We start from the raw sequence: 21,834 nt of genomic DNA, 5'->3' as shown, positions 1-21,834 counted from the left end.
TCAATCCTACAACAGCATTGTTTTACTTTTTTCAGTGATGTTTATGGCCACTGTAACATAGTAGTGGTTAAACATTCCTGTGCATACAAAATATTCTAGTTATGGGAAACAACATTTCAGGGATATTTTGTGGAGAACATACAGACAGTAAACGTGTCTTAAGAAGGGAAAGTCAAACCAAAAAAACATCATTTTGTGCTGAATCTTATTTTGAAATTATGGTCACGTTGTCTAACCCTAACCCACAGAGTTTGCTGGGTCCCTGACAAATCCAGAGGATGGGTTTGATTTATTAACGATATCAATTCATGTGCGCTGGATTAGCAGCATGGCTAGCAGGTCCTTATTTTGGGGATGCAGAGGTGGTCAGCCTATCAATTGGTTCTGATGTTGAAACTGTTCCATTGTGCCACTTTTAACACCTTTAAACCACTTTTTCTATCCATTTTTGTAACTACTATTTGCCACTTTTCATCAGTTTTGCACAATTTTTGCCACTTTGAGCAAATTATTGCCACATTTTTTTTTATATTTATTTTTGGGCTTTTCATGCCTTTATTCTATAGAGGATGATAGAGTTGGAAATGGGAGAGAGAGTGGGGAGAGACGTGCAGCAAAGGGCCACAAGCCGGATCCGTACCCGGGCTGCCCGCGTACATGGATTGTACCTTAGACCACTAGGCTATCTGTGCACCCCTATTGCCACATTTTTACCCCTTTTCATCACATCTTTCAGTCCATTTTGCCACATTAATCACATTTTTGTCTATTATAACCAGTTTCATTCCCATTTTAACTAATTTTCCATCCATTCCTGACACTTATAAGATAGTTTTGCTCCTTCTGAACTTTTTCCTCCAATTTTTCCCTGTCTTTTCTGGGGGCTGGAGCCTACCCAAGCTGTCATTGGGCCAGAGGCGGGGTACACCCTGGACTAGTCGCCAGTCAATCCCATGGCTACAATCAATTTATTATATGTAATTTATTTAATTCTATTTAGAAGGGGAGGTTTAAAGAGGATTATATACTATGCTATAAATGAATGAAAAAAAAATATTTATTGCTTTGATAAGACTGGTTATTAATCAGGTAACAAGACTATGTAAAAACTTAGTATGTGGCCGACTGCAACTATATGGGATGCTTGTTGAAATGCCTGACTGAAATGTGTGTTCTGGTAGAGTTATTTTGTCATGATTGTTAGTAGTTTAGGCACCCTAAGGGCGTCGGTGAGACTAGTGACGTCACCTTCTCCTGCACATCTTTTTGCTGGGCAGCTGTCCCAGTCTTCAACTTTTCAATGCTCCATTTCTCCATGGCGCCTCCTCTGATTGTTGCCCCGTTAGTGGCTGTTATTAGCTGGACCAGTATGGATTGTGATTTTGTACACCAGTGCAACACCGGGATCTGAGGTGTTTTGTTTTTCTTTTTTTTTTACAATTACGTTTTATGTCCAAATAGCGGCACCTGTGGAGACCGTTATTACCTGTCCGTGGATCTCCTGTGTTTTCCTCGGGGTATACTGTTTCCCTTTAATGACCACCCTCAGGTACATTTCCCTCAGTTGTTCTGACCACAGTCGATGTGTTTGATCCTCATACCAGGTCTGCTTCATGCTGTCACATAACCTGGCTTTAAACACCACTCTGACGCTGCAGACTCTGTGTTGGTACACGTGAATAGCCACGCTATTTATAGCCTGCGGCGTCAATTAGTACTTTTCTCTCCGAACTCATAACTTATCAGCCCCACACTGCTGTGTTATGCTCTGACAGCATATAATCATCTGATTATGCCCTCTGATCGATGTTTTTGGGGACAGTTGTGGAGTTTGAATGCTTTAAAGTGACGCTACTGTTAGCCTAGCAGTGGCAGTCTGCTAGCATTGCCTATTACATTATTGAACATTTCCTCATCATTCTCCGCTATATGGCCATAACTCCCCAGTTCACTGGTTTTAGTTAGCTGGATGTGGATGTTATCTTTGAAATGAGCCGTTCTGATCGCTCTGATATGTCTTGGATTCTTTATTAGATGAGATTGTGTGGGCTCCCTGTTAACCTTTTGTGGTAACCATCTGCTAACTTGTCATCAGCGTGTGCTCGTAACAGCGGTTGAGGTCGTAGAAAGCTATGCCGAATCAGATCGGGAGTGGAGAGAGAACATTTTTTTCTGTCACTCAAAGCTTTCAGTGTTGCTCTCTGCGCTTGTTTGGATTCAGACATGTTGTCTGGTTCAGACAGAAGCTCCGCTGCGGCTCAGTTCCCACTAATGACAGGCCTGCTAGTCATTAGCTGGGACACAACAGCTCCTTTGTATATAACAATGACAACAACTAACCCGTCCGCCGTAACTATCACATTGTCATGCCAAAGCGGGAGACAGAAGAGCGGCATCTTCGTTTTCTTTCACAGAAAGCTTTTCGTGTTGCCCTCAGCGCTAGCTGTGATGAAGAAATGTGATGTTCTGGCTAAGACTAATGTTCGGCTAGTCCACTAGCATTTACACAACAAGTTCCTTTTTCCCCCTCAACTATCACATTATCATGCCAAAGCAGCTCAGCAGAGGAGTAAAAACATCTTTCCCAACATGAAAAGCTTATAGGGTTGTTTTATTCTTTTTCATACATAAATGTGACCCAGTTCTGGTGAAACAGAGGCTAAAGCTATCTCTGAGCATTTAGAGCAGTGGAGGCAGCCATGACAGGGCTTTCAGCACGAGTAAACCCCGCCCACAGAGCAACCCTGTATGGATGAGCCATACATAAATGATGTTAACTGGAACCTAGATAGTAGAGGCAGCCATTAGTGACAGCAGTCATTCCAAGCAAACACAACTCTGTAGTATATGGCTCATACAAAAGCGTCACTCAGTTACTTACCGACAGACAGACAGACAGACAGACTCAGACACAGACATTGCCATATGTAGGGCTGCCCTCAGCGGTCAGCCAAAAAATAAAAATATGGTTATCACAGCTTAACTTTTTAATGGATGATGCTTTTGCTGATCTCCATGGACCCCATATTAGGCTGAGCCCAATAGGGCTCTTCCTTTTACACCCCCTTATGGATGGCGTTGGTTTCTGTAAGTTTAAGCCATGAATTGGTTGTACTAAACAGGTGGTTTCATTTAAAACACAGGTAACAAATGTCTTTGTCTTGGCAAAGATGAGTCAGCAATGCGTTTGCTTTGTCCTTATTTAATCGTTGCTGGGCCTGTTTTACCATTCAGAGGTCGTTGTAGGCGCGGGGCCTTTATGACTCAGCCTGAGCTGCTCTTCTCTCAGCTTTCACAGGCTGCATCAGGCTCACAGCAGTTTGAACAGAGAACCACTCTCAGCCTTGACTCTCCACAGACTGTCGAGGTCTCTCTGCTCTCTAGCGAGCCAACATTTCCACATTAAGTCCTGCACGGGGAAAAAGGATTAGCAAAGAGGCTCCAGCCATCTTTAAAAGCTAAATCAATAATGCCCTCCACTTACTTTTGTTTTTTTCTTTTATCTTATAATGTGTCTGCCCCTTCAATTCTTCCTGTTATTTATATCTTTTCCATTTGTACAAATTCTGATGCCAATGTCCTAGTCATAACTTCCTTTTAACATCTAGAGAGTACTTCATGGGCACTTCATGTGAACTATTTGGCCAAAGAGGCAATGAACAGTGGGGACACTGCTTTTTGCAAGAGCAGTACTACATGTACAGGGAAGATTAACAGAGTGGAGGACTTCATGTTCTTTACTTCTGCAAGTTGAACAATATTTTTTGTTAAGGATTTACATTTGTTTCAAATATACCCTCAGTGGCCACTTAATTAGGTACAATTAATGCAAATATCAAATCAGGTCATTGCATGGCAGCAACCGACTGATTTTTTATGCCTAACATTAAAGCTTTCCAGAAAACCATGGCCTGTTCAAAGTCACCTAAATCACCTTTCCCCTCAATCTTGATGTTCAGTTTAAACTCCAGCACATCGTTTAGCCTAACTGTATTGGTTGCTGATAAGAAATGGCCAGTGGCCAGTGAGTAGTTTCATTTATTGCCAAAAAGCTGCTTCTTCTGGAGAAGAAAGTAAAGTACTTTTCTTGTTGCCTGGGAGAGCTAAATGATCCTCTCTATGTCTACAGCATTTTTAATGAAAAAGCAAATTGTAACTGAAATAAATCTGATTTTAGACCAGCCAACTGCAACATGTGCAATGATCTGTCTCCCTGCCCTGCTTTTCAGTGGCAAACAGCAGACAGCTCTGACACTGATGCCTACTCTATTAAAGTAAGCATCACACACTGATTTTTTTACATGGAAATTTGGTGTTTATAAAAGCTCTCAGCAGCTCAAACAGCACGACATCTATTTTTCTGAGCACTCAAGATTGAGTGGATTTCAACATGCTGTCAATAATGAGAGTGGGTTTTTTTGTATAAACTAGGCCTGTTAATATAAACACGTTAACGCTCACGATTAATCTGGAAAGCTTAACGCGTTAAAAAAATAACACTAACGCAGTTTAATCATATGAATAAGTTTGACCACAACTTCCTTCGTAGTCCTCCTGCGCAGATGTTTACGTCCCTGGGGTGAAAAGGATAAAGGTGGGTCAAACGCAGCCAGCAGTGATGAGTGAGGAGACGGACCCAGGTCTGCTTCACGTCACATTTAGATTTAAAAAGCTGCCTAATGGAAGTCTGGATGAAAGAAAAGTTGTGTGTACATACTGCGGTGATGAACTGTCTTTACACCGAAGCACAACGAGTCTGAAGTACCACCTCCAGGCAAAGCGCATCTTAGCTAATGTTAGCAAAGATGCTAACAACAACACGTGATCAAGCAGTGACAGCTAATTTTGCTAATGCTAGCAAAGACGCTAACAACAACATGGGACCAAGCCATAACACCAAGCTACACCGGCGTAGTCAAACTGACCTGGATTTGTCCCCAAAATGACAACATCTACGCTAACTAATGCGATCCCTAATGGGTCACCAGAGACTGCAGACCATCGACATCGTTGACGACAAGGGGCTTCAAGACATCATCCGGGTCGCCGGATGACCCGTACCACAGAACACCTACCAGAACTACTGTCACAAGAATCTGTGAACTTTATAACAGCTAAAAAGGCAACTAAAATGGAGCAGCTGGCCCAAGCTACATTTATTACACTGACGAGAGACCACTGGATATCAGTCAGCAACATCAGCTACCTCGGGGTAATAGCACACCTGATCTTTCATTTTACAGCACAAGTTACTTTGTACCTGATGTGTTTATCTGCTGGGCTCTGTTTCAGTTTATAAATATTATTGCTCGGTGAATTAAGACATTTTGATTTGCAAACCACAAATAAGTTTAAAAACTCTCTTTGTTTTATATTTCTTCATTTAAACACCATACTAATTTATCTCAACCAAAAATACAAGTAAATGGTAGTATTTTAAATGTTAATTTGAAGATAATTATAATGATAATAATAATAACAAAAATACATTTTTTGTAAAAAGCGCTTTTGAAGTGCTGTACATAAAGTTAAAATAATGAAAATACACACTTGATCATAAGAACGTTTAAAAATCTAAAAATTACTAAAACTAAAAGAAATGTGAATAATCATGATTAATCACAGCACAGTGATATGATTAACATGATTAATTTTTTTAACCAATTAACAGCACTAGTATAAACACTATCTGTCAAAAAACATCAGTAAAGTTGTCTAAAAATCACATTTTGACAAAGAAAGATTGGGCATGAGACACAGTAAAGTTAATGAACAGCTCACTACAAATTCTCAGCCAGAGCAAAAGCAGAGAAAAACATGCATGGTAACATCTAGAAAGGTGTTAACCTGCAGGAGACAGGGGTCATTCTGATAGAAGGGATGATGTCTGTGAAATGAGATATAATGAGCCCTGGGAATATCCAGGGTGAGGTGCAGGGTCAAGGGAGCAGAGGTTAGCCAATGAAGACTGAGGAAAAAGCCAAAGGTGATGACTTTACTGCTGTTTCAATACTTTTCTTAAACTGTGAGCTGATAGGATCCTCTCCTCAGGACCATGCTTCTGTGATGGTGTCAGCCAGTAGAGAGCGTGGTTTGGAATGGGAATAGTGGTTGCTTAAAGAGAGTCAACATGGCAATTGTACCCCCTCCAGCCACCCTGACCCAGCTTAAATTCCTTGCACTGCTCCCTCACAAACCGGCTGGCACAGGCTCAAACAGGCTATTTATAGTTCAGCCGAGGCAGGTAGGCAGAAGGGGCAGCCAGGCTGCAAATAATGATAAAGAGCTGGAGCGAAACAGGGCGACACATGGCAGGGAAACCTGGATGAGAGAAGGCTTTGAACATCTGTGGTCATCATATAGCAATTTTGTTTATAGATTTCAAAATATGACTTATTTACCTCATTATTTAATGGACTGAAATATTTTAAAGAGATTAGTTTTGCCTCAAATCTGGGAAAATGAATTTTTTGAAACTGTTTATATCTTATATCTTGATAACTTAGTGCTATAACAAGGACCATTAAGGGCCTGTTTGCCTTATCATTGTCAGCACATAAGCATTATCAGAATTAAATTTATGAATATATATATATATATAGTGTCAAAAGAGTCAGTTTGCACAGTGTTCCTGGTGTTTAACCCACAGCTAGATAGAAAATAATAACAAGGGAATGAACACACAATGGGGCCAAATTCTGCCTGAACCAGATCCCTCCATGCAGAAAAAATTTACTGACACGCAAACTATCAGAAACACATACTTGTCCTGTCATACCAGATCATATTATTGGCTGCTCCTTTCACTTTGTTGATGTCTTAATACAGACAAAAAAAACATTTCTCATAGTGAGAGAATTTTTATTTACGCTAACAGGAAGGAACAGCTTTTTCTGCTGTTTCTGACATATTAGACTGCTGGCACAAATCAGCAGGTGTAAAAATAGTTTTATCATCTTATTAAATGCTTGGTGCATGAAAACACATAAACTATATTGACAAAAGTATTCACTCACCCATCCAAATAATTGAAATCAGGTTTTCCAATCACTTCCATGGCCACAGGTGTATAAAATCAAGCACCTAGGCATGCAGACTGTTTCTACAAACATTTGTGAAAGAATGGGTCACTCTCAGGAGCTCAGTGAATTCCAGTGTGGTACTGTGATAGGATGCCACCTGTGCAACAAGTCCAGTCATGAAATTTCCTCGCTCCTTAATATTCTACAGTTAACTGTCAGTGGTATTATAACAAAGTGGAAGTGATTGGGAATGACAGCAACTCAGCCACGAAGTGGTAGGCCACGAAAAATGATGAGCGGGGTCATCGGATGCTGAGGTGCATAGTGCCCAGAGGTCACCAACTTTCTGCAGAGTCAATCGCTACAGACCTCCAAACTTCATGTGGCCTTCAGATTAGCTCAAGAACAGTGTGTAGAGAGCTTCATGGAATGGGTTTCCAAGGCAGTCAAGGCAGGTGAGTGAATACTTAATATAATATAGTGTAGCTTGATGTGGCCACTGAACATCCATAAAACATTATCACTAATCAGACTAATCAAAACATAACCTTGCAAAGCAGATGGATACGCCAGTTTCCATGTTTCTCACTGGTGAATCCATCTTGCAAAGATCCCATCTGAACAGTTTCCACCTTTTATGGATTGTGTCGCTGGTATGAAATTTAGAAAATGTGTACATTTACCAAAAACAACATCATTCATCAGTTTAACCAGTAAATATCTTGTCTTTCTGCAATATTTAATTGACAGTTGGTTGGAAAAGATTTGCAAATCACTACATTCTGTTTTCATTCATGTTTTCAGTAAAATCCTAATTTTGTTGGAAATTGTGGTTTGTATTGTGATACCACCTTTTGTGTCCACGTGTTTATGTGTCCTGCCCCACCTGGAGAAGAAGCTGTGCTGTCCCGTTGACAACGTGTCTCCATCGTATGAGTCACTCTGCTTGCGGCTGAGTGGCGGCCCACCTTGGCCGTGCCCGTCATTGGGTGCAGAGATATCGATGTTGCTCTTGCTCAGCCTCTTGCTGGTACTCAGGCTGGACTCTCCTAGCAGGCCTGAGTTATCCTGAGAGGAGGGGCGACAATAGCACAAGTGGGTGCATGAGGAAATTACACATAATCAGATGAGAAGTGTGTTTTCCCAGGTGGGCAGCTAAATGTAGGAGAGAAAAATGAGAGGGAATCTACCAGATGTGAGTTGACTGTAATAGCTGAGGGAGGAAGAAAAGAGGAAAACAAAAAAAAAAAAGAAAAGGTTTCAAAAGATTTCACTCGAAGAAAATGACAGGAAATGACAAGCTGCTTCAGGATGGCAGTTCAGCCAAAATGTAATGATGAATATTGTTGCAGGAATCACTGAAAGCAGCAGTGAGACATCGTCAGATTCCCATCAAATCAAGCGCAAAAAGAACAACTAGGGATCCAGGAACAGAAAATTACCATCTCTACTGTGCCATTTGTTGCCAGCATTTATGTATGAGATGCTGAGAAAGAAGATAGTGTCAAAGACATTGCTTCAAGCGTGCAATGACTTTGCTGGAAAATGCATCTTCAAACTGACAGGAAATAGAAGAAGGTGAGTTTTGTGCACGAAGTGCATGAGTCATGCCAAGGACACCACCACTGAAGCACACGTGCTAGCTTGTACTAATTAAGTCTACTGATGAAAACACAGTGTTACACAGACATGTGAATCTGTCTCCCGTAGATGTTCATAAAGCAGCTGTTGTCAGTGTCCTAAAGCCTCTACAGGTTTGTGAGTCCTCATCATCGTGTTCTCACTGTCACACTGAGCTCCTACCTTCAGGCTCTCGGTGCTGTTGTTCCTGCTGCTGTTGTTGGGGCTGCCAGGCCTCTGGTGGTTACTGAAGCACAAAGCGTCAAAGCACAGCACGCCTCCCACACAGTCCCCCATCATGCAGACCTGCAAGGAAAATCTATAATTTAGATGTCGTTGTTGTACAGCCAATCCAGTCAGTGAGAGAATTTCAAGGAGGACCATTAAAGGGGTGCAAGATGGGAGTTAAAAATGTGAAAACACAACAGATTTCACTTGAACAGAATCCAAAATTAAGCCATGTTATATACTTCATTCAGAAGATGCACTGTAATAGTATCATTAAAAAAACAGGTTAAAAATAACCCAGGGAGTTAACTAAACATACATGTTTGGACTAAGTTTTACCAAGAAATATAATGTATATAACACATGGACACATATTTCCAAGTCTTATCTGTACCAAGAGGATGTTTTTAGAGATGGGACCGATCCGATCTAATATTGGTATCTGGTCCGATATGGACGTACTTAATAGATCGAATATCTGACTGATGGCGCCAATCTAAGTGACTGATCCAAATCCATCCTACAGTTTGGGGTAGACCATGAACGCACCGCAGTCTAACATGAGACAGTCTGTGTGTAACTGAGCTAGTATTAGTTGAGGATGTTCTTAGCGGTATAACTACCTAGTAGATTAAACGTAGATCTATAGTTAGAAGGGTCAAAACTAGTCTAAAGAGTGGGTGTGACGTTAGCGGGACTAGCATTGAAAGCTAGCGCCGCCCGCCTTTGTTCCTCTTTGCAGATTCATATCTTTGATATTTGGCCTCTTTTCACTTCAGGTGAGTAGTCATATGTGAGCTTAACCCTCAACAGCCCACATACCACTTTATTTCTATTTACTACTTTGGAAAACTGTCGTACTGCGGTCTTCCTACTATACGCTAACAGCTTAGCCACTGACTAGGTTCTCATTGTTTACATGTGGTGAAGGGTCAGAGAGGAAGGCTGCAGCCATTAACAGCGGTCTGTAGTGGCGAAAGGTTCATTAAAGAGCATTATGGACAGGGATTTCTAGCCCGTGTTCATAAAAAATGATAGGTAATTAGTTTACTAATAAATATTATTTATTTTTAGTAGTAGTTCAAATAAATTTGTTTGGAATACATTTAAATTCAATTCATTTTTGGATTTTCTTTGCTTTTTAATAAGAGGAGCTGGGTGGTTTACTACAGCCTCAAGTAACCTCACACATTATACCAACAACATAAATAATTGTAAAAAAAAAAAAAAAAATACACAGTGCTACACAGTGCTAAACAAATAATAATAATTTGTTTTATATATATATATATATATTAAGATATATATATATATATATCTTAGAATGAGTATGGGTATTGGCACATATATATCGGAATCGAATCGGAACTGAAAAAAAGTGGAGCAGTGCATCCCTAGATGTTTTGGTGAGTTAGATTTGACACCACAGTGTTTGACGCAAGCTTTCCACCATCCACAATGGCTGGTTTTAAACTGTCTTCCAGGTCATAATCTGTATGTAAAGCTCAGTTTAAGTTTTTTCTTTTAACATCACTAAAGGTTTGCCACAAGGCCCAGTTTTAGGACCTACTCTCTTTACAAAATATGTTAACAATGTGGGTCAGAATATTACAGATATACCTTTACATCTGTATGCCGATGATGCACTTATTGTTATGCAAATACTATTGGTCAGGGGTGTCAAACTCAAGGCCCGGGGGCCAAATTCAGCCTGTGGTACAGCTGTATCTGTAGATCATAAGATCTTTCTATTATAACTGGCCCACCGGTACAAGGTCTGCAAATTTCCTCCATAAATGTGTAAACTTTAAAATATCCTTGTTAAATTATAAAAATCAGTAAAATTATAATAAAGAAAGAAAAACCTGCAAAGAGCCACTTCCTGAGGGTTTTATCAGTAAAACAATTACATGGATGTTGATTTTTGGCAATAATATGATGATATAATTTTTTGTTAAGGGACTTAGCTTGTCCTTGAAACAAGTAGGGGGAGCTCCAAGGAAAAATGTTTGGGAACCACTGTCTTAGTGTATACTTAGCCCAGCAAAGATACATATACTCCTATCCTGCCCCTTTAACCTGGAACATGCTGAAGCAGCATCTAAAGCTGTCCAGCTTGATCCCACTGAGGGAATTCAAACTTATTCTATTTAATGGAGAAAGCAGGTCTTCTTGGGGTATGGTAGGGGGACCCTGAGTAAAAAAGGTTAGGAATCATGCTCTGTGAGAACCTTTTTAACTACTTTGTATCTACAGGACATGACAGAACCTGCGTGAAGAATTTCATTCCTATGTTGATAAATCTTCATGAAAAAAGAGCAAAAGATCCTCCTTCAAACATTGTCTCTGTTTAATCTTTCTTGTTCTTTTTGGTTCATTAAAAATAAATCTTGATGTATTCAGTCGTGAGCAACGCCTCCTTTCCCTCTGTGTGCAGCACTACAAGACAACATCCTACATCATTTAATATAGACTCCAATTTCAAGAAGCCAAGAGGGAAACTTTGATCACGTCGGCTCCTCAGTTGTTATTTTTAGTCCTGTGGGAATTTCTGGCAGCTTTGATTTCTCTTACTTAATGAAAAAGACTAAAGAGAGTGTTTACAGTCTGCTGTTCAAACTTTTGCCAACTCTTAATGGCTGGCAATTACTTCTAAATAAAATCCAATAGTAACACTTACTCAGACTTCTGTAAATAATCCAAAGCCAGAGAAGTGGACAGCATTCCTAATCGCTCCAGTGTAAATTGTCATGAGCACTTGTGCTTTTTAATAAGGTTTACTTCATCACTTCTACATTTAAAACACACTATAGTAAGAATGAAGCACTTATATTAGATAAGGGGTGGTATCTTGTGCAAATCCATAAAACTACTACTGCATGGACTGGAAATAAGTATTTTTGTTTGCTGCATAAAAGACTTGTTTTTGCCATTCATATGCCTCTGATCAGCTGAGGGGAATTTTTATACATGCATCCTCCCAGTGCTTTAAATCTCTGGATCCAAACCATGGAGCACTGGGGTTTGTAGCAAATTTTAAGGCCCTGAATCATCACAGCACCCGGTATGATCAAGTTGGTTTTAGGGCAGCAAATTACGTTTAAAAAAAAAAACAGGATCACTCTCAATTCTAAATGACCGCAATTCACTTCAGAACTTCAGAAGATTTACGTGTTTGTTTATTTGCCTTCCAGCTCTTACTGTATATCCATCTCTCTCACACTGCATAAAGTTAAGCAATAATTTAATTCATTAATCAGGACAAAGGCTAGCCCATAATTCAACACAATTACCTCTTTCATTTCCTAGTTTATAGCGCCCTGTTTTCAGTCGCTGTTACTATAACCACACGTGCATTTCTGTTAAAGCCCTAGACAGCTTATGTATGAGTGCAACAAGATCTATTTGATGAAAAAATTTGAATCATATGAGAAAACTGTGATGTCAGTTATCAGGGAGAAAAATTGAGATCTACTTTTAAGTAAAAAAAATGCAGCTCTACTTGGCTGGCTTTCATCTAGCATTTGTAATTCACTGGTATATCCTTATCTATAAGGCTGTTCTTAACCTGCTTCCCTCATACTTGTGTTTATCAATGTGAAAGTGCTTAAAGCTACAGTCTTCACTCTGTGACCCAGTCACAAGGCTTAATTTGAGATCTGTTCCCCAAGCGTGTCTGTAAAAAATTTCACATATGCTGCTTCTGCAGCCTTATATTAGCTGAAGGAAAATGTATGTCTTAAAAAACTGTTCTTTGGGTCTTTTAAAAAAGTAGTCCAGAAATCGGAAGAAAAAGCATCAGAATATACATCTTTAACTGATGTCTTTCTGCCCTGTGACTCAGGATTGGTTGATCTGTGATGTTCACTTGTTTTGTTTTTCTGTGTGTAGCATTTTGAAATGTGCTGCTGCCTCCCTGTCAGGACCCTCTGGTAAAAGATTGTTTATCTTGGGTGCCAGTTTGGCTCAGTAAGCTGGCACCCATATACAGAGGCTACAGAGGCTCTTTCCCTACCATCTCAACATACTTCCTGTCTCTCTTCAGCTGTCCAAATAAAGGCAAAAAGTCCTAAAATTAATATTTAAAAGAGTCCGGATCTTATCCAGGCTTCACTGGTTTGATGAATTTAAATTATCAAATTAAAGTAGAAGAATATAAATGTATATCATTCCAGTCGGACAGGGCCTTCCTGTGTGGAGTGTGCATGTTCTGGGCTTTCTGGTGACTCTACATGGAGCAGAGGTGTAGGGTGTGTAAGCATGTTTGTTTCAGTTATCAGCACTGTGATTGACTGGTGACCAGTCCAGGCTGAACCCTGCTTCTCGCCCAGAGACAGCTGCATCCCCAAATGGGTTAAGTGATATAATGGATGGACTTTCTTGTGCTATTTTGAATTAAAAATAAAATTTTAGTGTTTTGCAAATAATCACATTCTGTTTTGTTTTTAACTCACACAAACTACCAACTGTTTCTGACTGTGAGTCTACATCAACATTATAAGTCCAATTTACAGATAAAAAACAGTTAATCTAATATCCCCAATCTATCCACAATGGCAGAGCTGGATGACCCACATTTTGAACTGTTACCTCTCGTCTGTCGCTGATGGACTAATCAGGATTGTATTGACCTATGACTTTCAATCTGTGCCTTCAGGGCGAAGAGTTTGTTTCTTTTAAACAACAAATACTCAACCTGAACAACAGCAGCTAACAGAAAAGTGAACAAACAAAAGAAAACAGTTATTTGCTTGAAACTTTTTGACCTGACTCTGAACAGAATAGTTATGTTTTAGCGCTTACCAAATCTAAATGAACTGTAAACAGTTCCTTACAGACCATTACCTCTTTAGAAATGGCAGCTTGTTTGAGAGAGTTAATTAGCTGTTGTGTACCAGAGAATTAGATGTGGTCCATTTAAACAACAGAGATCTGGAGCTCTCTGAGGACCTGAGCTCCCACAGCTTACTCAGCCCACTCAAAAGAAATCTTCACTTCCTTTGACAATCATCGACTTCTACTGAAGCGCCTCTGAGTCATTATTCAATAATGAGAGACTACAGTGAAGGAGTTCTCCTTCACTCTTCTCTCAAAGTAGAACAAGCAGGAGACACACCTGACCCCTGAATCCTTGGCCGTCCTCTGACTGCAGGAAGTTGTGGTACACCTGGTTGGCTCGGGCGATTACTGTCGCCACGGCATCCTGATAGCGGGGGGAGACGATGGCGAGGAGCGGGAGAGCAGCCAGGGGGAGGTGGTCCACGCTGCTCGACACGCAGCTTTCATCATAGCTGTACGGGTTCAGGCTGGAGGAGGAAGAGAAATACAGAGGTTTAAATCCATTTAAAAATATCCTTCATAGCTGATAAAGCTTTCAGACAAACTTATGTTTCACACATCTTACATGTTTCTTAACTTTTCATCCATCCATTTTTGTCCCCTTTAATTTGTTCACATTACACTCTATCAGGTTTTAGACAAGACTTTCCCATAATGCAGCTGTGTCAGAGTGTGTTTACAAAAGGAAGATAAGGCGAGGGAGGATGTTATCTCAAGGAACAAAAGAAAAAAAAAACCTGCAGAGAAAGCGGTAATGACAGCAGTCTTTGTGTCTGCAGTGCTCTGTCAGCACTAATGAATCTTGTGTTTATGGGTTTGCTTCTTGTATGTCACAATGACAAGGCAGATACGGATCAATCCAGATGCTTCATGCGACAGAAGAGAAGAAAACAGCAAACATGATGTTGTTCTTAAGCAGCATTCTCCTTCCATCAGCATCCATCAGATAATCTGATTATAGGAAGAGGAAGCAACATCACAAGGCAGATTTATATCAGAAAGCATGAATACCTCCCTGCATTGAAGGGTCCAGTCTTGAGTAAGCAAGAAAGCCGAGGGTTTTATAGGAGAAACATACTGCTGGGTTACATTTGCTGCCCTAGATATTGTTTGGTTTATAGGATCAATAATAATTTAATCTCTGCTCAGTCTATTAAATACAGATATAGATCCATGACAGCTTTAGCCTGGATTAACAGCCAAACTGAATGGGTAGAGAAACAAGGTCCAAGGTAGGGGCAATATGAACTCGACAGAGCAGGACAAGTTATCACGATTTGTTTGTTAAATTGTGAGGAAAGGTGCTGGCACAACAAATTAAGGTTGGCTGATATACAACCACAAAGCCCAGCTGTCTTATTCCTTTATCTTGCTGTTTATGCAAGTTTTATTATTATGAATGAGGGAAAAAGCCAAGAGAAAAAACACTCCTCTTTACTGTCATATTGTTGGCTTGTTATATGTACTTTTAAAGCTCCTCTGAGGAGTTTTAGCTGACTATGAAATAGACTTTGATTTATACTGGGGTCTCTCTATGGACTAAAAAAGCAAACAAGACCATATGTGGCAGGATTATCGGTGATTACAGGCACTGCAAAAATACCTATATTTGCTTTACATATTTTAGATCACATTTAGATTTAATATCAGGTATGATGAAAACTCTGATGAAAGAACAGTACTGTTACGGCTGTACAAGACGCTATGGCACCAAGCACTGCACATTACAATAAACACGCCATGCCGGCAGTGGCAGCATCATGCTGTGGGGATGCTTCTCAGCAGCCAACATTAACAGGCTTTTGCGAAGAAGAATGGAGTAAAATTGCAGTGTCCAGGTGTGCAAACCTGGCTGAAACCTATCCACATAGACTCTGTATAAATGTCTTAAGTAAAAGTAAAGACAAAAATGTACAGACTTTTAATAGACTAAAATACATCTGAAACGCCTTGCATCTCAGAAAGCAAGTGCTGTAATTTGCCAGTACAACGTGTTTCCAGTTTGAGATTTTTTTTCTAATTTCAACGCTAATCAAAGACAAAGTGTCAGTAACATTCATGAAACTAGAAAAGCACTCGGAGAGCGCAGACCTCCACCATTAGCCCTATCTCCCAGTAGTGAAGAATCCTGTAAAAAATCCCTGGATCCATCCCCATGTGCCCCCCACCACAGCATTCGCTGATTACTCCCTCCCTGTCGGGGTGGAAACACGGTGAGTCAAAGCATTGGCTTTGCCATGGGTGCCATCAGATGCACCCATGGTCTCACAACTGGAAGTCATGACAGAGGGTGAATATTCCTCTGTTCCTCCCAGCATTGTGAGTATTCTCGTTACAATTCGCTGTCTTTCTCTCTGTTACGCTCCGACTCGTCTCCTGGACCAGACGTGCGTCTTTCAAACTCTCAACTCCAAAACTTTGAATAGAAACACACCCAAAAACGGCTGCTGGGATTGAAGTTACTCATGTCCGCCATCTCCTGGTGTAAAGTGGTAACAGCGCAGACCTCCACCATTAGCCCTATCTTCCAATAGTAGAGAATCCTTAAAAAAATTCCTAGATCCAGACAATGATCCAGATCACTCCCAAAATCTAATCAGTTCTTCCTTATGCCATTTCTGACATTTCCTGAAAATTTCATCACAATCCATCCACAACTTTTTGAGCAATGTTGCTAACAAACTAACAAACAAACGAACAAACCCACCTGATAATCAGTGTTGGGCACGTTACTTTTAAAAAGTAATTAGTTATAGTTACTAGCTACTTCTCCCAAAAAGTAACTGAGTTAGTTACTGAATTACTCTACTATAAAAGTAACTTGTTACCAGTGAAAGTAACTATTGTGTTACTTTTTTTAGTTTAAATATGTCTCAGAATTTAGATTTTTTTCTAAGCAGGTTTCACACACCAGTTGCATAGAGTAGAAATGCATAGACAGGTACTTACACAGAACTTTTAATATTTATTGCACCTCAACAGACCACAACTAGTAGACATACTGTGCTTCAAGTATTTTCTTTATCACAAAAATACACAGTGTAACAATATAACAATTAAGTGCTTGTAACTCTCACACATAGCTGCCTATCATTCCAGTCAGTTCCATCTGTGTCACAACTTTTTGTGAAGCTGGAGCAGAAAAATCCACCTTTAGCTGCTTGGACGACATGGCTCCGAGCTCACGTTAGCCACACCTGGCCTGCTATCATCATCAACAGTGTCAATGTAAGCTATTTTGTTGTTGTAAGGAAATTCAGTGTCCTGCTAATAAACCGGCGGTTTCCGGTAGACTTTTATTTTGAAGGAAAAGGAGGAAGTGCAATGCACAGTGTGTCAGGGTTGCCAGGTCCGCGGTTTTCCCATAGAATTGGGCTACTTTTAATGTACTGCCGCGGGTAGATTTTGTTGTCCGCAGGTTGAGCCGACCCATTTTTTGTGTCTTGTCAGTGGCGCAAAAAGTGGGTATGCACTTTATGTGGCGCATGCTGCATTTTCTGTATTTAACAGCTGTTTGTGCATGTGTAAATGATATGATCAATAACAGAGGCACTCTCTGATTAGGTGCCCTCCGCTCCTTCACCTCCCCTCCTCTCACACACACAGTATAGGCGCTCCAGTTCCTGCTTTCATTTGAATCATGGCTCTTATAAGGCTTACTTAAAAAAAAATCCTCCTGAAATCCTCTATAGAGGTGAAAACTGTCAGCAGTAGCCTAAAGACTGCAACAAGTCACATCAATAAATCTAAGTCCACACAAAGAAGACAGACTTTAACTGCCAAATTCAAATGAAAACTTGTATATTATTGCCATCGGGTGCACCCAGGATGGAGGAACGTGCATAAAACAGCGCAAAGGAAGTCCGCTGACGGCGCGTTTCTTCAGTAAGTCCATAATAGCTTCATAAAGGTGTGCTGTCTTGTGTTGAAGCTTCTAATGCCCTCGTTTTAACACATTTCTTCATTCATTTCCTGCCGATGCTCTCCCATACTTGTGTTTGATGATGACTTTTGTGATGCGCATCATCATCAACGAGCCAAACACACACGGATCACATCTCAAAATAATTTAAAACTGAGTAAAACTTGTCCAAACATGACTGTTTATTTGATCTTAAATGTACTAATGATAAATACTGTCAAAAAGGCAGAAACAGAAAAATGAAAGCAACAAACTGGCAGGACAGACTGATTTGTGAGGGGGAGCTGCAGGTGTGAGGCAGGGCCGGTTTTAGCCATTTGGAGGCCCAGTGCAAAGACCAATATGAGGACCCTCCCCCTTTAGCTAAAAGTGTCAAGAATTAGTGGAAAAAAACAGACAGCATCCCTTTAAATTAACAGAGTCACAGAACTACAGTAAATGTCCAAATATGAAATATAAATACCCAGACACCCATAATTCATCAGCTTTTTGGAAAGCTTCTCACAGCTCTAAGCTGGGTGGATTGGGTGGGGTGGGGGGCTGTGATGTATCTGCATACCCCTCAGAAAGTAGGTAGTTGCACCCCTGTGTCTTGTGTATGAGTATCTGTAGCAGAAAAACTTCTCTATTTACACTCAAGTACAACTAAAACAACCGCAGAAAGGCAGGAAAACATGGAACATTGCACACAGACATACACACCACCCACAGAGAAGCAGAATGCCTGCAGGCACTTAAGCAATATATGCAGTATGGCAGAGGTTTCAACTGTATCATTTTGAATTTCAGCATTGGGCTTGTTTTGGGCTAGTTTTATCGGTCAATGGGCTGGTTTTGTCACACAGACCTGGCAACCCTCCAGTGTGTTGTTGTAACTTGACGACTGGACTGAATAAAGTTTGGACCGTTTCGGTGGTATACCGTACTATACGTTGTTGTTTTCTCCAGATATACAGTTTAGGAGCAGCCCAGATCGTTCGGTTACATCAACAACAGTGTTTTTGGCCACTCAAAGTAGAAGTGTGGGCCATTGAGAGATCCTTAATTAGATTAGAGTTGCTTACAACGGACGTGGACAGACACTTTGCTCAGGGACATAATGTACACTTCACATGTACGTTCTTGCCTTTTACCTCAAGGAGAATAAAGTAGTGTCTGTACTTCCACTTTGAAAACGCCAACTTTCCCTCCAGACTCGCCATTGCTGCAGCTTATCTCTGTTAGTTTGTGTGTGTGTGGCTGCTGTGTGCGAGTGTAAACTAAACACTGCCTCTGATTGGCTTACCATGAAAGCTTACTCTACCTTAGCCAATCATCATCACTTATGCGGTTATTTCGTCCCTCCCTCCTCCCTCATCAAAGAAAAAATAAACAGTGTTGCAGCGCCTGAGGCTGAGAGCCAAGTTTGATGACAAGCTTCAATGAGTAGCTTTAGTTTATGATGCGCCCCATTTTATTGCCGGTAACGGTAACAGCGTTGTAACAGTGGAAATAGTAATTAGTTAGATTACCCGTTACTTTAAAAAAAATAACACCGTTAGTAACGCCATTTATTTTAACGCCGTTATTCTCATCACTGCTGATAACCTCCTTGGCAGAGGTAATAACTACATAAGAAACATTACAGTCTAGCAATATTTCATGAATGAAATATTCCCTGTAAGAAGACTAAACGTTTTCTGAAGAGGTTTTGCAGGTCAGGTTTGAACTTTTTTGAATTCCAAACTGTTACCTTAACCTTTACCCTAACTCTAAATGGAATTTTAATTCAATCTTATTTTGAAAGTTTTTACCTGTATTTCTGAAGTATAAGGCATCTCAGATGAACTGCCTGTAGCCAGACTGTCTTGAAACTAAAAGTCATATAGATCTCAGGACTACATGTAAAATAGCTGCTAAAGTAAAACTTCACAACATGTTACACAAAAATCCAAATGCATTATATTTACTTTAGTTGCTGTAGTGACAGGAACATTACATCATTTTTGATGTATTTTAAGAATTCCTAGCTCTTCCATCATATCTAGTGTGGTTTGAGCGCAGTACATCGAGAAAGTGTTGGGAGGATAGACCCGAAATAGAGCTGGGATTAGGAGTTGTGTCTGCCACAGTTGCTTCTGCACAGGCGGTGCCTGCACTACCAACTGAGCTAATTCATGAAGCTTTACAAGTAAATATTATTGATAGGTTTCAAATAATCATTCATTGATGTGTACAATGCATACAAAAAAAAAATCTGAGCCCTGTTCATAGCCATTAATGACTGGCCCTCTTCTCACCACTACAGCTTTTCAATTCCTCTAGCTCTTTGTGTGTTATAGTAACACCCCCACAAAGGTAGGCTACTGATGCCACGTATTTTCCAACTAAACTAAGAGGCGCAAAACCTCTGATGACTTTTTGGACATGGTTGTAGCAAGCAACACTATTGAAACCATTTGTGTTGTTATTTGAATATGTTTTACTCTGGATATGACTGTAATAGTTTGTTGGTTTGCTGTGCTGCCCTGAGATTCAGTTTAATCTGAGCACATCAGGGACCACTGTCTCCTAAACACACAGAGATTAAATTAATATCAGTTGTCTAATCTCATTTAAAAACAATCAAATGAGTGAATTTCCAAAAGTATAGTGCTGTTTTACTTCTTGTTCTGTTCATTTGAGTGGCTGCTTCACTGGTAAACCTAATATCAGCAGGCAGGCCTCCTGGGGTTATGAACTCTGACTAATTAGATCCAAATATTGTGTTGTCATGGTAACAAACACAGAAATGTACAAATAGAGCCTTTGTAATAGATGTTAAGAAAGATTTTCTGTTGATGTCTGGTTAGAGCAAATATATATTCCTTTACTGACCACAAATGTCCTCTTGTGCAAATTCAAATGAAGTCATCTACTACCTGCCTAAATTAACTGAATGATTATGTGCATTTCTCATTAATATCTTATTTTTGGACCCAAGAAGTCTTGCAGTAATTACCAAAATTATTCCTGAAAAAAAAGTACTAGCTCCACCATTTTCCTACAGTATTTACAGCTCTGACTCTGCGCTGCTACATGCTTTCATCAGCTGAAGGTCATTTCTGCAGTAGTTGTAGAGCACGCTTCATGCTTTGGAAAATCTCTCAGGAAGAAAGGAGATAACAGATGCATTTAATAACACAGGTTTCACTGGTCAATCTGTGACATCTAACCACCTCTACAATCCCCAGTGCCCACATCACATCAAACAGTGAGAAATCTGTGATGGAGGGTGTTTATTTACATCAGCTGCCACTGCAAATACGATTGAAAAATAGTGTTAGCTTGCCAGAAGTATGTGACTATCAAACTGCCACATCACACAAAACAAGTGGTAAACCTTTGAACAAGATATGTTTCAACATGTTTTGTTGTAATGGCCCCAAAGGAGAAGTCACATTGGTTGTTAGATCCTTGACCTGAGCAGTGGGGGAGGGTCTCTGCAAGTAATAAAACCGTGACATACTCAACACTGGAGTTGCATTGTTCCATTTAGTTATTGCCAATATGTCCCAGACTGCACCTCATACCCCATCTGGACAAAGTCGAGGTCACAGGGTGTCCTCAAAACATCAAACTGGCGCAGGTGAGAACAATAAATGTAACACCAGCAGAAAATACTACCTGCCAACCAGTACTGTAAAAGACCATAAAGTGTTAAAAAAGAAAGCCTGCAGATTCAAACCTATTTTTATTTTGGTTTTTTGAACATCTTAAAGCTGCAGTAAGCAATTTTTTTTTCGTGTTGTATGCCAACAAAAACAACACAACCTGTCAGAGTCTTGTTATTGAAGCCACCTAAAAGAATGTTCTGATGTTCTGTCTGTCACATCTCTACGGGCCAATCAGAGCAACAAAACGTGACATAGCCGCTATCGAGCTGCATGTGCGCAGCTACTGAGGAATAACGCGAAACATGGCAACTATAGACATGTCAGTACTTGACTTTTGTCATTTTTGAAAAGAAAACAACTCACTGCTGTTCTTCTTTTAACAAAGAAATGTCATAAAGTTCTGATAAAACTGGCACTTTAGCAGCATCCACACCAATGTCTTTCTCAATAACTGCACCAGCTTTTGCTGCTGCTTGTTTACGTCACGACTCTGCTGCGCCTGAAAGTACTGCCCCTCGTCGCTGATTGGTCCTGTCACTTTCTAATCGGGCCCAAATGGTTAAGATGG

The 21,834-nt window shown here is 40.2% G+C and overlaps 1 protein-coding gene across 2 annotated transcripts in view; it reads right to left on the bottom strand.

The window, feature by feature from the left end:
- Window positions 1–21,834, bottom strand: part of pitpnm3 (PITPNM family member 3) — a 152,459-nt gene that overhangs the window by 33,277 nt on the left and 97,348 nt on the right. For both annotated transcript variants that reach the window (XM_041813635.1, XM_041813641.1), the window contains exons 6-8: window positions 13,987–14,176; window positions 8,826–8,948; window positions 7,909–8,090 (exon numbers count right to left, since the gene is read on the bottom strand). In XM_041813635.1, the coding sequence (XP_041669569.1) occupies window positions 7,909–8,090; window positions 8,826–8,948; window positions 13,987–14,176 (495 nt within the window). The remainder of the gene's footprint in view (window positions 1–7,908; window positions 8,091–8,825; window positions 8,949–13,986; window positions 14,177–21,834) is intronic.

This window comes from Cheilinus undulatus, linkage group 2 (genome assembly GCF_018320785.1).
Source record: "Cheilinus undulatus linkage group 2, ASM1832078v1, whole genome shotgun sequence".
NCBI classification, from domain to species: Eukaryota; Metazoa; Chordata; class Actinopteri; order Labriformes; family Labridae; genus Cheilinus; species Cheilinus undulatus.
The sequence above is the reverse complement of the archived record's forward strand: the minus strand, read 5'-3'. Positions and strand labels throughout refer to the sequence as shown.